Genomic DNA, 16,665 nt, shown 5'->3' with positions numbered 1-16,665 from the left:
AAGATGTGGAGATTTTGGAGAAGGTGCAGAGGAGGTTTGAAGCAGGGTCCCGACTCGAAACGTCACCCATCCTTTTACTCCAGAGATGCTGCCTGACCCGCTGAGTTACTCCAGCACTTTGTGTCTGTCTTTGGCATAAACCAGCATCTGCAGATCTTGGTTTCTATCATCCAAGTATCTCTTCCAACCCAAAACACCATCCAATTTTCAAAACTAGAATGCCCAATTCTTTATAATATCAATAATTATGACATTGATTTCAATACTGGCTTAAATTGAACGCTAATTTAAGCAGTTTGTGAGCCATGACTGTATTAGTTTTGTTTAATTAAAATGACATCCATTCTGACACGAGGTTGGTTTTTACTAGATGGCAATTTAATCAAAGTTAATCTGACTGCATGTTCAAGGGCGGCACAGTGACATAGCTGGTAATGTTGTAGCCCCACAGCGTTAGAAACCTGGGTTCGATCCTGACCTTATCTCCTGTCTGTGTGGACTTTGGACATTCTCAAACAGTGAAAGGCCTGGAGAGAGTGGATGTGGAGGATGTTTCCACTAGTGGGAGAGTCTAGGACCAGAGGACATAGCCTCAGAATAATAGGGCGTATCTTTAGAAAGGAGATGAGGAGGAATTTCCTTAGTCAGAGGGTGGTGAATCTGTGGATTTCATTGCCACAGATGGCTGTGAAGGCAAAGTCAATGGATATTTTTAAGGTGCAGATTGACAGATTCTTGATTAGTAAAGGTTTCAAAGGTTACAGGGAGAGGCAAGAGAATGGGATTGAGAGGGAAAGATAGATCAGCCATGATTGAATGGCAGAGTTGATTCAATGGGCCAAACGGCCTACTTCTGCGCCTATCACTTTGAACATGAACTCCCTGTGAGCACATGGGTTTCCACTGGATGTCCTGGTTTCCTCCCACATCCTAAAGACATGTGGGTTTGTAGGTTACCTTGGTCAGCATACGACTTTTCTGTTATTGAATTGAATTGAATTTCCTTTATTGTCATTCAGACCTTACGGTCTGAACGAAATTTCGTGCCTGCAGTCATACATACAATGATACAATAATAAACAACAATAAACACAAATTAACATCCACCACAGTGAGTCCTCCAAACACCTCCTCACTGTGGTGGAGGCAAAAATCTTAGGGCTGCAGTCTCTTCCCTCTTCTCCCTCTGCGCTGAGGCAATTCCCCACCGGGCGATGGTACAAACAGTCGCATATCCCACTTTCGCATCCACTTCCTACACACCAGGAGCAGCTTATAGAGGTCAATCATCTAAAAACTGTCCCTGTTTAAGAAGGAACTACAGATGCTGGAAAATCGATGGTAGACAAAAATGCTGGAGAAACTCAGAGGGTGTGGCAGCATCTATGGAGCGAAGGAAATAGGTGACATTTCGGGTCGAAACCTTTCTTCAGACTGATATCGGGGTGGGGGGGGGCGGAAAGGAGAAAGGAAGATGTGGAGACAGTGGGCTCTGGGAGAGCTGGGAAGGAGAGGGGAAAGAAGGAGAAAGCAGGGACTACTGAAGAAGGGCAGAGTTCCCCTTGTCCTCACCTTCCACCCTACCAGCCGTCACTTACAACAAATAATCCTCCAACATTTTTGCCACCTCCAATGGGATCCCACCACAGGCCACATCTTCCCATCTCCTCCCCTTTCGACTTTCCACAGAGACCGCTCCCTCCGTAACTCCCTGGTTAATTTGTCCCTTCCCACCCAAACCACCCCCTCTCCTGGCACTTTCCCTTGCTACCACAGGAAATGCTTCTTCCCCCCTTGACTCTATCCAAGGACCCAAGCAGTCTTTCCAGGTACGACAGAGGTTCACCTGCACCTCCTCCAACCTCATCTATTGCATCCGCTGCTCCAGGTGTCAACTGCTCTACATCGATGAGATCAAGCGTAGGTGTGGCGATCACTTCAACTCCCCCTCCCATTCCAAATCCGACCTTTCTGTCCTGGGCCTCCTCCATGGCCAGAGTGAGGCCCACCGTAAATTGGAGGAGCAGCACCTCATATTTTGTTTGGGTAGTTTACGCCCCAGCGGTATGAACATTGACTTCTATAATTTCAGGTAGTCCCTGCTTTCTCCTTGTTTCCCCTCCCTTTCCCAACTCTCCGCTCTCCCACAGCCCATTGTCTCCGCCTCTTCCTTTCTTCTTCTTCCCCCCCCCCCTCCCCCCACCACCACCACAACAGTCTGATGGGGCCTCGACCCGAAACGCCGCCTATTTCCTTTGCTCCATAGATGCTGCCTCTCACGCCGAGTTTCTCCGGCATTTTTGTCTACCTCAAGAGTTCAAGAGTTCCAGAGAGTTTTATTGTCATGTGTCCCTGATAGGGCAATGAAATTCTTGCTTTGCTTTAGCACACCAGAACATAGTAGGCACGAATACAGAACAGATCAGTGTGTCCATATACCAGTGCAAATAAACAGATTATTGGCTATTCATGTTCAGAGTTTTGTCCGAGCCAAGTTTAATAACTTGATGGCTGTGGGGAAGACTCTGTTCCTGAACCTGGATGTTGCAGTCTTCAGGCTCCTGTACCTTCTACCTGAAGGTAGCAGGGAGATGAGTGCATGGCTCGGATGATGTGTGTCCTTGATGATGCTGCCAGCCTTTTTGAGGCAGCGACTGTGATAGATCCCCTCGATGGACGGGAGGTCAGAGCCGATGATGGACTGGGCAGTGTTTACCACTATTTGTAGTCTTTTCCACTCCTGGGCGCTCAGGTTTCCGAACCAAGCCACGATGCAACCAGTCAGCATGCTCTCCACTGTGCACCTGTAGAGGTTAGAGAGAGTCCTCCTTGACAAACCGGCTCTCCGTAATCTTCTCAGGAAGTAGAGGCGCTTATTTTTCCTTTTTTATGATTGCATCAGTTTTCTCGGACCAGGAAAGATCTTCAGAGATGTGCACACCCAGGAATTTGAAGCTCTTGCCCCTTTCCACCATCGACCCATTGATATGAACGGGACTGTGGGTCCCCATCCTCCCCCTTCCAAAGTCTACAGAGACCCAGTTCTGTGAGTTTGGTAACCAGCTTAGAGGGGATGATTGTATTAAACGCTGAACTGTAATCAATGAATAACAGCCTGACATATGAGTTTTTGTTGTCCAAGTAGTCCAGAGCGGAGTGGAGAGCCAGTGAGATCGCCTCCACCATTGATCTGTTGTGGCGGTAAGCGAACTGCAGAGGGTCCAGGTTTTTGTCGAGGTAGTAGTTGATTTGCGCCATGATCTACCTCTCAAAGCACGTCATCACCACCGACGTTAGTGCCACAGGTCGATAGTCATTGAGGCACGTCACCTTACTCTTCGCCTTAGAAATTGTCCCTGGTGTGTAGGGAGTGGATATGAAGGTAGGATAGCATGGAATTTGTATACCCACCAAGATGCCCCATCTAAGTTAGTCCCATTTGCTAGATGGGTTTTCACACCATGTGATGGCCACCATTACTGATATTAGGAGAGAGACAAAAAAAACTACAGATGCTGGAATCTGGAGCAAAACACAAAGTGATGGAGGAAGTCGATGTGTCAGGCAGCTTAGTGGAGAGAATGGACAGACAACGTTTCAGGTCAGGGCCCTCCTTCAGTCTGACCCATTGAATTCCTCCAACATTTTGTGCGTTACTAAAATTAACTGAATGAACATATTCCACAAAGATGTACAGGTTTGTAGTTTAATTGGCTCCAGTAAATTGTGCCTAGTGTGTAGGATAGAACTAGTGTACGGGAGATCGTTGGTCGGCGTGGATTCGGTGGGCTGAATGGCCTGTTTCCACGCTGTGTCTCTAAACTAAACTAAATTCCCTGGTGTTCATAACTTGCCATAAATCAGCTTGTCCCCATTTCAAATTCAGACTGGAGCAATAACGACCATTGAAATATAAATCTTTTCCCCACAAACTGAACAAAAATTAACTAGTAATTCAGAGGAAGGAAGGTTTGTACTAACAGCAAATAATTGCAAGTACAGTCTCAAATATTCTTCTTCTCGTATTTGCAGTAGACAGTCAGGGTCTTTATTCCTGGTGCAAATGTCAAAGACCAGAGGACATAGCTTTAAGGTGAGGGGGCTTCTTTTAGAGATGTGTGAGCAAGCTATTTTTTTAGAGGGAAAGTAGTGAGTGCCTGGAGCATGTTAACAGGGGTGGTGGCATTTAAAAGGCTTTTGGATAGGCACATGGATATGCAGGGAATGGAGGGAAAGGGATCAGTATTTTCTTGTTATCATAGAGTCATTGAGTCATTAAGGTATAGCATCATACAGCGGGGAAGCAGGCCAACTTCGTCCTTGCAACCAATAGACAATAGACAATAGGTGCAGGAGTAGGCCATTCAGCCCTTCGAGCTAGCACCGCCATTCAATGTGATCATGGCAGATCATCCCCAATCAGTATCCCATTCCTGCCTTCTCCCCATATCCCCTGACTCCGCTATCTTTAAAAGCCCTATCTAGCTCTCTCTTGAAAGTATCCAGAGAACTGGCCTCCACCGCTCTCTGAGGCAGAGAATTCCACAGACTCACATCTCTCTGTGAGAAAAAGTGTTTCCTCGTCTCCATTCCAAATGGCTTACCCCTTATTCTAAAACTGTGGCCCCTGGTTCTGGACTCCTCCAACATCGGGAACATGTTTCCTGCCTCTAGCATGTCCAAACCCTTAACAATCTTATATGTTTCAATAAGATTCCCTCTCATCCTTCTAAACTCCAGAGTGTACAAGCCCAGCCGATCCATTCTCTCAGCATTTGACAGTCCCACCATCCCGGGAATTAACCTTGTAAACCTACGCTGCACTCCCTCAATAGCAAGAATATCCTTCCTCAAATTAGGGGACCAAAACCGCACACAATACTCCAGGTGTGGTCTCACTAGGGATGCCCCATCTAAGCTAATTCATTTTGTATGTGTTTGGCACATATCCCTCTGAGCGTTTCCTATCCATGCATATGTCCAAATGCCTTTTAAATTCCCTTTTAGTACCTGCCTCAACTACCTCCTCTGGCAGCTCATTCCATTTGCCCACCAGCCTCTCTGGTTCCTATTAAAACTTTCCCCTCTCACCTTAAACCTATGTCCTCTTAGAGTCATAGTCACACTTCGGCCCAACCTGCCCAACATGCCCCATCTAGTCCCACCTGCCTGCATTTGGCCCATATCCCTCTAAACCTGTCGTACCCATGTACCTGTCTAAATGTTCGTACACATTGCAATAGTACCTGCTTAAACTAGTTCTTGATTCCCCTATCCTGGGTAAGAGACTCTGTGTATTCACCCTATCTATTCTCCTCATGATTTTGTACACGTCTATAAGATCACCCGTCAGCCTCCTGTGCCGTCATGTCTGGCGCAGACATTATGGGCTGAAGGGCTGTATTGTTCTATGTTTTATGTTCCAGGTCCGTGCTCTTTGGTGGTTCTTCACCGAAACTAAATATTCTCCCAACTGACAACCACACAAGTAATTATAGCATTTAGTTGAATATTGCCCGACTTTAATGACCAAAGCATTGTAAGAGAACTCTGAGGGTCGTTCTTTAGAAAGTTAGAATCATTGAACAAAAGAAAAATCAATTACTAATATTCATTAGCTTCCCATATTCCATTACATCTGTTGCCTGAATCTTATTGAAACGTCATTTTCTATGCTACGATGTATCACAGAGAGAAAAAAAATGGCATGAATGCAAGTATTGAACACAAAGTAAGATGTAATAAAATTCAGCAATCTTATGTGCAGTGTCAGACAACATAATTGCGTTTCAGTGCATTGCCATTTTTTAACTCTCAGCTTAAACACAATTAACGTTAATATTTGTCCACCTGGCCAGTCAATAAAATGCACTAAGCAGTCGCCACAGACATAATTATTTTAGTAAAAGGAAATTCTGCCATGAAATGGCATTTAGAATACTAACGCTTTAAGGAGACACAAGGAACTGCAGATGCGGTTATCTTGAGTAATACAAGGCACTGGAGGAACTCAACAGGTCAGGCAGCTTCTCGGAAGGACTGGGATAGGCGATCTTTCGGGTTGGGATCCTTCCTCAGAAATCCTGAGAAATGTAGTTTCTGGAGAAGAGGAATGCTGTTGACTCAACTACCTTCTCTGGCAGCTCGTTCCATATACACACCACCCTCTGTGTGAAAAGGTTGCCCCTCAGGTTCCTACTAAATCTTTTCCATCTCACCTTCAACCTATGTCCTCTGATTCTTCGTTCCCCTGCCCTGGCCAAAAGATTCTGTGTATTCATCCTATCTGGGGCGGCACAGTGGCGCAGCAGTAGAGTTGCTACCTCTGGTTCGATCCTGACTACGTGTGCTGTCTGTATGGAGTTTGTACATTCGCCCCTGCGACCACATGGGTTTTCTCTGGGTGCTTCGGTTTCCTCCCATACTTCAAAGACATACAGGTTTGTAGGGTAATTGGGTTCTGTAAATTGTAAATTGTCCGTAGGGTGCGGGATAGTGTTAGTGTATGAGGTGATCAATGGTTGGTGTGGACTCGGTGGGCCAAAAGGCCTGTTTCCGTGCTGTATCTCTAAAGTCTATTCCACTCATGATTTTACACACCCGTATAAAATCACCCACCAGCCTCCAACACTTCAAGGTATAAAGTCCTAGCCGGCCCAACCACTCCCTATAGCTCAGGTCCTCGAGTCCTGACAACATCCTCGTAAATCGCACGGTGAACCTATGTGCTCTATGTTCTATATTTTGATGACCAGACATTCCAATGGTTAGTGCTGACAACAAGGGATAGTGCAGGACCATGTAGAATATACAGAGAAGCCAGTGTGATGAAATCCATGTATTTTCCTGAACAAGATGATCAAGGCAGTTTCTCCAGTGGGATCTCCCACATTCATAACCTCAACCAGCAAGAAGAGCAAGGGCAAGCAGTAGGTCCATGGAAATACCTGCACCAGGTATCTTTCCCTCTCAACCCCATTCTCCCGCCTTCTCCCAATAATCCTTAACACCATTACTAATAAAGAATCTTTTGATCTCCGCTTTAAAAATACCCAATGACTTGGCCTCCACAGCCGTCTATGGCAATGAATTCCAATCATCCCCGGGGTCATTCTCCTAAACCTCCACTCCTCCCTCTCCAACACCAACGCGTCCTTCCTCAGATATGGGGTCCAAAACTGTTCATCATACTGCAGATGTGGTCTGACCAGTGCCTTATAAAACCGCAGCATTGCATCATGTTGTTTTAAGTGAATTTGCAAGTCCAAGTGACGAAGTGATCGGTCTGAATTTACCGCTGCCAACCAAAGACAACATTCTCACCTCTCGCTCCTTCCTATTAGCACCAATCTCCAGCTGCCAGCAACACTTATTCGTGCTCACAAATACCAATTATCACTGCTATTATACAAAAAAAATCCTCTTAAGCCCTAGCCCACTCTGCTGAGAGTTGGAGAGTCATAGTCCCACAGCATGGAAACAGGCCTTTCAGCTCAACTTGTCCGACCCAACCAACATCCCCCATTTAAGTGCCCCCCCATTTGTCTGCATTTAGCCCAAATCCCACTAAACCTTACCTATCCTTGTACCTATACAAGTCCTGTTAATACAGCACGAAATAACCTACTGTGAATGTCATTAAAGACTGCTCTTTAGAAGTGAGGTCTACTATTGGTCATAGACCAACAATGGAACAAGGGAACCAGGCAAACTTCCATCAATATCACCAACACAACACAATTGCTGAACTGTAAATATGTTTATTATTATCACGTGTACTGTGGAAAACTTGGTTTTAGATGGTATCCAGTCGAATCAAGAATAAGTCAATATAATCAAGTCAAAACCCTGCTACAATGAGCAGAGCAAAAGAGAAGATACAGAGTACAGAATATAGTTCTCAGCATTGTAGCGCACCAGTTCCTTAGACAAAGTCCAATGTCCACAATGGGGTAGAGGTGAATCGGACAATACCCTAGCTTATGGAAGGATCGTTCAAAAGGATTATAACAGAGGGGAAGAAGCTCTTCCCGAGTCTGGTGGTGCTCGCTTACAAGCTTCTGTACCTTCTGCCAGACAGGAGCAGGAAGAAGAAGGAATGACCAGGGTGGGACGTCCTTGATTATGTTGGTTACTTTCCCAAGGCAGCATGAAATGTAGATGGAGTCATGGTTCATATGTTATAGGAACAGAAATTCGGCCATTTGGCCCATCAAGTCTACTCCTCAATTCAATCACAGCTGATCCATCTTTCCCTCTCAACCCTATTCTCCCCATAACTCCTGGCACCTGTACTAATCAAGAGTCTGGCAATCCGCCTTAAAATATCCATTGACTTGGCTCCACGGCTGTCTGTAGCGATGAATTCCATAGATTCACCACCCTCTGACTAAAGAAATTCCTCCTAATCTCCTTAAGGTACGTCCTTTTATTTTATGACCTCTTGTCTTAAGACTCTCCCACTAGTGGAAACGTCCCCTCTACATCCACTCTATCCAGGCTTTTCACTATTCAGTGAGTTTCAATGAGGTTCCCCCTCATCCTTCTAAACTCCAGCGAGTACAGGCCCAGTGCTGTCAAACACTCATCGTATGTTAACCCAATCATTCCTGTGATCATTCGTGTAAACATCCTCTGGACCTTCTCCAATGCCAGCGCATCCTTCCTCAGAAATGGGGACCAAAATTGCCTACAATGGTAACCCTTTACATGAACTGAATCTTTTTAATTCCTTAGCAAGCATCAGGGTTCCGTGAAGAATCCCATTGGAATACAATACTAAAATTATCTGTGTTTTCAAAGTGTACCTATCATAGGTTTAACTTGTTTCTGGGGGAAGTTTATTTCAACTGGATCTTCTTCAGATCACTGAAGAGTAAAAGCAAAAAGCACATGGTTCAAACTTTCCTTCATGCCATTTCAGGAAGGATGTAGAGGCTTTGGTGCAGAAGAGGTTTACCAGAATGTTGTCTGCATTAGGGGATATCAGCTGCAAAGAGAGGTTGGACACATTTGGATTGGTTTCTCTGGAGCATCAGTGGCTGAGAGGAGGCATGATGGCATAGCTTTAAGGGGCTGTCCCACTGCGGCGACCTAATCTGCGAGTTTAGAAGAGTTTGTCCTCGACTCAAACTCGCAGCATGGTCGACACGCGGTCCTAGGAGGTCCTATGAGGTCACTGGAAGTCTCCTTCATGCTCGAGGGAAGTTCCCGCGTACTCGCGGCCTCAGCTAGGTTGAGGAAAAATTTTCAGCATTTTGAACATTTTTCCACGAGTAAAATTTGGTCGGCATGGTTCTTTTTAACTCGTAGTGCAGTGGAGTGGGGTCGCTATTTATTTACAGGCAGTTGAGGGCAGCCATAGGACTCGCGGATTAGGTCGCCGCAGTGGGACAGCCCCTTTAAGGTGAGAAGGACAAAGTTTAAAGGAGATGTGCAGGGCATGTTTTTTACAGAGTGCTGGGGGGCTGGAACGAACTGCCAGGGGTGGTGGTGGTGGAGGCAGATATGATAGTGGTGTTTAAGAGGCTTTCAGGTAGGTGCATGGATATGCAGGGAAAGGAGAGATTGGGATTATGTGCAGGCAGAGGAGATTTCGACAGCACAGTGGCGCAGCGGTAGAGTTGCTGCCTAATAGCGTCAGAGATCTGGGTTCGATCCTGACAGTGGGTGCTGTCTGTACGAAGTTTGCACGTTCTCCCTGCGACCGTTTGGATTTTCTCTGGGTTTCCTCCCACATTCCAAAGACATGCTGATTTGTAGGTTAATTTGCATCTGAAAATTGTCCCTAGTGTGCGGATAGAACTAGTGTACGGTGATCGTTGCTCGATGTGGACTAGGTGAAATGGAGGGACTGTTTCCATGCTTATCTCTAAAGTTCACTTTCATACATTATAGGAGCAAAATTAGCCCATTTAGTCTACTAGGCCAGTCAATCATGGCTAATCTATCTTTCCCTCTCTACCCAATTCTCCTGCTTTCTCCCCATAAACCTTGACACCCTTACTACTCAAGAATCTGTCAATCTCCACCTGCATTAAAATAAACTGCATTAAAAGTAAACTAAACTAAAAATGAGTTTAACTTGGCATCATGTTCGACACAGACATTGTTAGCCACAAGGCCTGTTCCTGTGCTGTACTGCTCTATGCTCCATGTTCCATGCTCTATGTAAACGTGGCTACAGACCTGGGTCACATATTGTCCGAAGGTCCTCTGTGAACCTTACTGCATTCTGACCAAATGGGACGTTGCACCTTGTCGAAATCCTCTTCAGAGTTTGCAAAGCTGTGCGTGGGTCATCGTACCATCCAGGAGCTGGGGTGATGGACTTATCGGGCAGGAACCTCTGTTGTGACAGAGAGTGGAATTTACACAACGTGTTGTAATCATCGCCATATTAAATAGCCAGAAGGCCCAAAAACTGCAGGTATAAACTGTGGTAGACAAAATGCTGGAGAAACTCAGCGGGTGAGGCAGCATCTATGGAGAGAAGGAATAGAGACCCTTCTTCAGACTCTGAGTCTGAAGAAGGGTCTCGACCTGAAACGTCGCCTATTCTTTCTCTCCATAGATGCTGCCTCATCCGCTGAGTTTCTCCAGCATTTTGTCTACCTTCGATTTTTCCAGCATCTGCAGTTCTTTCATAAACAGGTATAAACTGCGGGTGATCATCTCAGTAAATCAGACAAATCTCCGCATTCCACGGATGGAAACAAGCCCTTAGGCCCAACTTTCCCAATGACCAACCTGTCCCATCTGCACTAGCCCCCCTGCCTGCATTTGCTCCATACTCCTCTAAACCTGTCCTATCCATGTTCCACTCTAATTGCTTATTAAACATTGCGATAGTCCCTGCCCCAACTACCTCCTCCGGCAGGTCAATCCATACACCCACCACACTTTGATTTAAAAAGTTACCCCTCAGGTTCCTATTAAATCTTTCCCCCTTCACCTTAAACCTATGTCTTCTGGCTCTCCATTTCCCTACTCTGGGCGAAAGGCTGTGCATTTACCTGATCTATTCCTCTCATGATTTGTACACCTCAATAAGATTGCAAGTTGGAAACTGCTGCAGAAACCAGCAACAATGCAGCTATCATGCAGCACTAGTGGTGCAGCTAGTAGATCTGCTGCCTCATAGTACCAGAGAGTTGGTATTTCCCTTTTTGCGCGGTTTTCATAATAGAGCTTTTGTTTCTTTTTCTTTCTTTCTTTTCTATGGTCTATTTCTTAACTTTTTCCCCAACTCTTGGTCTAATTGTTTTTTCTTTTTGATCACTCTTTTACACTAACACGACTCTCTCTCTCTTTCTTTACTTTCTTTATTTCTATTTTTCCTTAAAGCTTAAGAAATGAAGGGGTACAATAAATGTAATAAGATTTATGTGGCTTGTACTACTGTAATTTACTGTACTTCTAATAAATAAAAATATATATATATTTTTTTAAAGTACCAGAGACCCGGGTTCAATCCTGTCCTCGGGTGTAGTCACTGTGGAGTTTGCACGTTCTTCCTGTGAACCTGTGGGTTTCCTCCTGGTGCTCTGGTTTCTTCCCACATCCCAAAGACATGTGGGTGTGTCAGTTGTGGCCTCTATAAATTGCCCCCAATGTGTAGGGAGTGAATGAAAAAGTGGGATAACCTAAACGTGTGAACGGGTGATTGATGGTCGACGTGGACTGGGTGGGTAGAAGGACCTGTTTCCATGTTGCATCTCTAAACTAAACTAAACTAAAGTAAACTAAACTAAAGTAAAAAAAGACACAAAGTGCTAGAGGAACTCAGCAGGTCAAGCAACAGCACTGGAGAACAGGGTGAAGTTTCGGGTCGGAACCCTTCGTCAGACTGATTGTAGTGGGTGGGGGATAAGACAGCAGGGAGAGAGGAGGGCAGGACAAAGCATGGCAGGTAGATACAGGCCAGAAGGGTTTTCTGGTTGGAACAAAGGACAGAGATAAGGATAGGTGTGTGAGAGGTTTGAAGAGTTGCAGATTGTGACACCAGGGGAAGGAAAGTAGTAGTAGTAGTGGTAGTAGTGGTGGGGGGGGGGGTGAGAAATAGGAGGGAGTTTAGTTTAATTTAATTTAGTTTAGTTTAGAGATTAAAACCGAAAGAGTGAAACAAAAGGATTGAAGAGTTGCAAATTGTGAAATAAAACTATAAATGGCTGACAGTTTAAGCATGTTAAAGAAAATCAATAAAAATGTTTCTGAGTAGCACAGACTATTCAGTGGATTAGTATTCTCTGGAGCCTTTCCAACGCCAGCACATCCCTCCTCAGACATGGCGCCCAAAACTGCTCACAATACTACCAACACAGACTGACCAGTGCCTCATAAAACATCACCATTACACCCCTTGGCAATTACATGTTGCCAGGACTCGAGGGCCTGTACTATAGGGTGAGGTTGGGCAGGCTAGGACTTTATTCTTATGGAGCACAGGAGGATGAAAGGTGAAGTAAATGACAATGGCTAGAGGTGAAAAGGAGACAAATAGGTGTCAGATCAGTTGGCCAGGTGGGCTGAGGAATGGTTGATAGAAAACAGAGAAATGTGAGGTGTTGCATTTTGGGAAGGCTAACATGGGCAGGACCTACACAGTGAGTGGTAGGGTTCTGGGGAGCTTTGCAGAGAGGAGGGATCTAGGAGTGCAGGTACATACTTCCTTGAAGATGGCACCACAGGTAGATACAGTAGTCAAAAGGCTTTAGGCACACTGGCCTTCATCAGTTAGAGTATTGAGTGTAGACGTTAGGAGGTCATGTTGCAGTTGTATAAGACATTGATAAGGCTGCATTTAGAGTGTGGTGTTGAGTTCTGGGCACCATGTTACAGGAAAGATGTTGTCAAGTGGATAGAGCACAGAGAAGATTTACGAGAATGATGCCCAGACCCAAGGATCGGAGCTATAGGGGGAGGTTAGAAACATAGAAACATAGAAATTAGGTGCAGGAGTAGGCCATTCGGCCCTTCGAACCTGCACCGCCATTCAATATGATCATGGCTGATCATCCAACTCATCCAGGTTGAGGAGGCTGAGACTATTCCTTGGACCACAGGAGGATGAGGGGTGTTCTTATAAAGGTGTACAAAATCATGAGAGGAATAGATCAGATAAATGCACAGTCTCTTGCCCAGAGTAAGAGAATTGAGCTCCAGAAGACATAGGTTTAAGGTGAAGGGGGAAAGAATCTGAGGTGTCATTCTTTCTCACAAAGGGTGGTGGGTGTATGAGGCAGGGACTATTGCAATGTTTAAGAAACAATTAGACAGGTTCATGGATGGACAGGTTTAGAGGGCCAAACTCAGGCAGGTGGGACGAGTGTGGATGGGACATGTTCGTTGGTGTGGGCTAGTTGGGCCAAAGAGCCTGTTTCCATGCTGTATGACTCGATGACTCTGAGGAGAGAAGAGGATTGAAATATAAAGCTGGAGGGAAGGATATAGGTGGAAGGAAAACTGTGAGGAGGAAAGAGTGGGGATAAAAGGGACACTGTGGGACTCAGGGATGCGTCACGAGTGAACAAATGAATAAAATGTTGGCATAAAAGCAAATTATGAATACACATTGTGCAAAAAAAAGGGAAAAGCATCTTTGACAGTTCTGTCGCACCAAGATTACCCGAGGGAAAACAGCAATTAACGTAGTGTGCACTTCTTAAAATAATATTTTCTGCTTACAGTGTTAAAAACCTTATTAGCACCCACTTATCTGATATAAGCTAACCTATATAACAAGGGTAAATGCAGTGAAGTCAGAGCAATTAACACAATCTGTGATAACGTGCAAGGAATTCATGGAGAGAAGATGAGAAGGCACCAGTGTTGTTCCTTACCTTGGTCTGAGACAGGAATGGAGGCTGCGTAGGCATGAACCTATTCAGTAGAGCTGTGGGTTCACTAAACTGCCGTTTAATCACATATTTTGCAGGTCCAGGGAAACCCTTGAAAACAAATTGACGAGATAATAGATTAATTTTCAACATAAAACAGAGGGCCGCTAAGATAGTACAATATCTCAAGGCACATAAAGATGCACAAAGTGTTGGAGTGACTCAGCGGGTCAGGCGGCATCTCTGGAGAACACGGGGAGGTGAAGTTTCGGGTCTGGAACCATCTTCTTTCAGATTCAGATTCAATTTTAATTTCTCAGAGTCAGAGACAATGAAATGCATTTTCTCAGAGTCCTGACCCAAAATGTCATCTATCCATGTTCTCCAGAGATGTTGCCTGGCCCACTGAGTTACTCCAGCACTCTGTGTCCTTTTTTTGTAAACTAGAATCTGCAGTTCCTTGTTTCATCGTCTCAGGTCACACAGTTTTGGAACAAAGTCACATCGGGAGATCTTGGGATGGGTGATTAGAAGTCTGTTCAGAGAGAAGGCAAAGACAATATGGTTGCTTTCATAAAGTGGCACCAGCCTCAGCGTGCAGTTCAGATAGAAGAAATTGCTGACAGCTGCAAATGTATCCCAGTGCATCACAAAGACCAGACTCCCCACCGCTGACTCCACCTACACTTCACGCTGTCTTGGGAAAACAGCCAAAATAATCATAGACTTCCCAGAGTCCCACCCTAGTCATTCCTTCTTCTCCCCGCTTCTGTCCAGCAGAAGGTACAGAAGTTTGAAAGCACGCAGCACCAGACTCAGGAACAGCTTCTTCCCCTCTGTTACCAGGCTTCTGTAAAGTCCTTTCATAAGCTAGGGTGCTGTCCGATTCACCTCTACCCCATTGCGGACATTGGACTTTGTCTCTGGAACTCCAATACAGGGAACTATATTCTGCATATTGTATCTTTCCTTTTGCTTTACCTTTGTACTTGAGTTGGATTTGATTTGATCATGTTTATGTGTTGTATTATCCGATCTGATTGGATGGCATGCAAAACAAAGCTTGTCACTGTACTTCAGTACACATGAAAATAATAAACTTAAACCGAAAAAAATATATGCCTTCAGAACAATCAGAAATTAGCACAATCAGAACAAGGATTAGCAAATTTGCAGATGATACCAAAGTAGGTGGTATTGTAGATAGTGAAGATGGTTGGGTAAAAATTACGTCAGGGTCTTGATCAATTGGCCAGGTGGGCTGAGGAATGGTTGATGGAGTTTAATACTAAACGTGAGGTGTTACATTTTGGGATCACTAACATGGGTAGGACCTACACATTGAATGGCAGGACACTGGGGAGAGTTCAAGTGTTGGAGAGCAGAAGGATCTAGCAGTACAGGTACGTCGTTTGTTGAAAGTGGCATCACAGGTAGATAGGGTGGTCAAAAAAGGCTTTTGGCACATTAGTCTTCATCAATTGAAGCATTGAGTATAGAAGTTGAGAGGTCGTGTTGCAGTTGTATAAGACATTTAGAGTATTGTGTTCAGATTTGGGCATCGTGTTATAGGAAAGATGTTGTCCAGAGTAGAAGAATCAAGAACCAGGGGATATAGGTTTAAGGTGAGGGGTGAAAGATTGAATTAGAATCTGGGGGGCAACTTTTTAATGCAAACGGTGGTTGGTGTGTGAAATGAGCTGCCAGAGTAGGTTGTTGAGGGAGGTAGTTTCGCAATGTTTAAGAAACATTCAAACAAGCCTGCATAGCGCACAAAACAGAGATTGCCATTGCATTTTGGTTCATGTCTAAGCACTCATCACTATAATGAACCGATTCCATCAGGAGTGTTACTTTACGAGGATGTTACCAGGAGTCGAGGGCATAAGCTACAGGGAAAGGTTGAGCGGACTAGGACTCTATTCCTTGGAGCATAGGAGGACAAGGGGCGAACTTATAGAGTGCACAAAATCATGAGAAGAATAGATCGGGTAGACGCTGTTTTTTACCCAGAGTGGGGGAATCGAGATCCAGAGGACATAGGTTTAAGGAGAGGTGAGAAAGGTTTAATGAGAACCTGAGGGGTAACGTTTTTTTACACAAAGGGTGGTGGGTGTAAAGAATGAGCTGCCAGAGGAAGTAGTTGAGGCAGGGACTATTGCGATGTTTAAACAGTACAATTAAACAGGTACATGGATTGGACAGGTTTAGGGAGCCTGATATGGGCCAAATGCAGGCAGGAGGGGGAAGTGCAGATGGGATGTGGGCCGGTGTTGGCAAGTTGGGCCAAAGAGCCTGTTAGACTATAACTCTAAATCCTAACAAAGGCATTTTCATGTTAGAAACATAGAAATTAGGTGCAGGAGTAGGCCATTCGGCCCTTCGAGCCTGCACCGCCATTCAATATGATCATGGCTGATCATCCAACTCAGTATCCCGTAACTGCCTTCTCTCCATACCCCCTGATCCCCTTAGCCACAAGGGCCACATCTAACTCCCTCTTAAATATAGCCAATGAACTGGCCTCAACTACCCTCTGTGGCAGAGAGTTCCAGAGATTCACCACTCTCTGCGTGAAAAAAGTTCTTCTCAGTTTTAAAGGATTTCCCCTTTATCCTTAAGCTGTGACCCCTTGTCCTGGACTTCCCTAACATCGGGAACAATCTTCCTGCATCTAGCCTGTCCAACCCCTTAAGAATTTTGTAAGTTTCTATAAGATCCCCTCTCAATCTTCTAAATTCTAGAGAGTATAAACCAAGTCTATCCAGTCTTTCTTCATAAGACAGTCCTGACATCCCAGGAATCAGTCTGGTGAACCGTCTCTGCA

At 45.0% G+C, this 16,665-nt stretch overlaps 1 protein-coding gene across 2 annotated transcripts in view; it reads right to left on the bottom strand.

The window, feature by feature from the left end:
- The window catches only part of stpg2 (sperm-tail PG-rich repeat containing 2), a 346,945-nt gene that overhangs the window by 244,057 nt on the left and 86,223 nt on the right, over positions 1-16,665 (bottom strand). For both annotated transcript variants that reach the window (XM_055641243.1, XM_055641250.1), the window contains exons 7-8: positions 13,842-13,949; positions 10,189-10,348 (exon numbers count right to left, since the gene is read on the bottom strand). In XM_055641243.1, the coding sequence (XP_055497218.1) occupies positions 10,189-10,348; positions 13,842-13,949 (268 nt within the window). The remainder of the gene's footprint in view (positions 1-10,188; positions 10,349-13,841; positions 13,950-16,665) is intronic.

The sequence above is a fragment of the Leucoraja erinacea genome, chromosome 1 (assembly GCF_028641065.1).
Source record: "Leucoraja erinacea ecotype New England chromosome 1, Leri_hhj_1, whole genome shotgun sequence".
In the NCBI taxonomy this organism is placed as follows: Eukaryota; Metazoa; Chordata; class Chondrichthyes; order Rajiformes; family Rajidae; genus Leucoraja; species Leucoraja erinaceus.
The sequence above is the reverse complement of the archived record's forward strand: the minus strand, read 5'-3'. Positions and strand labels throughout refer to the sequence as shown.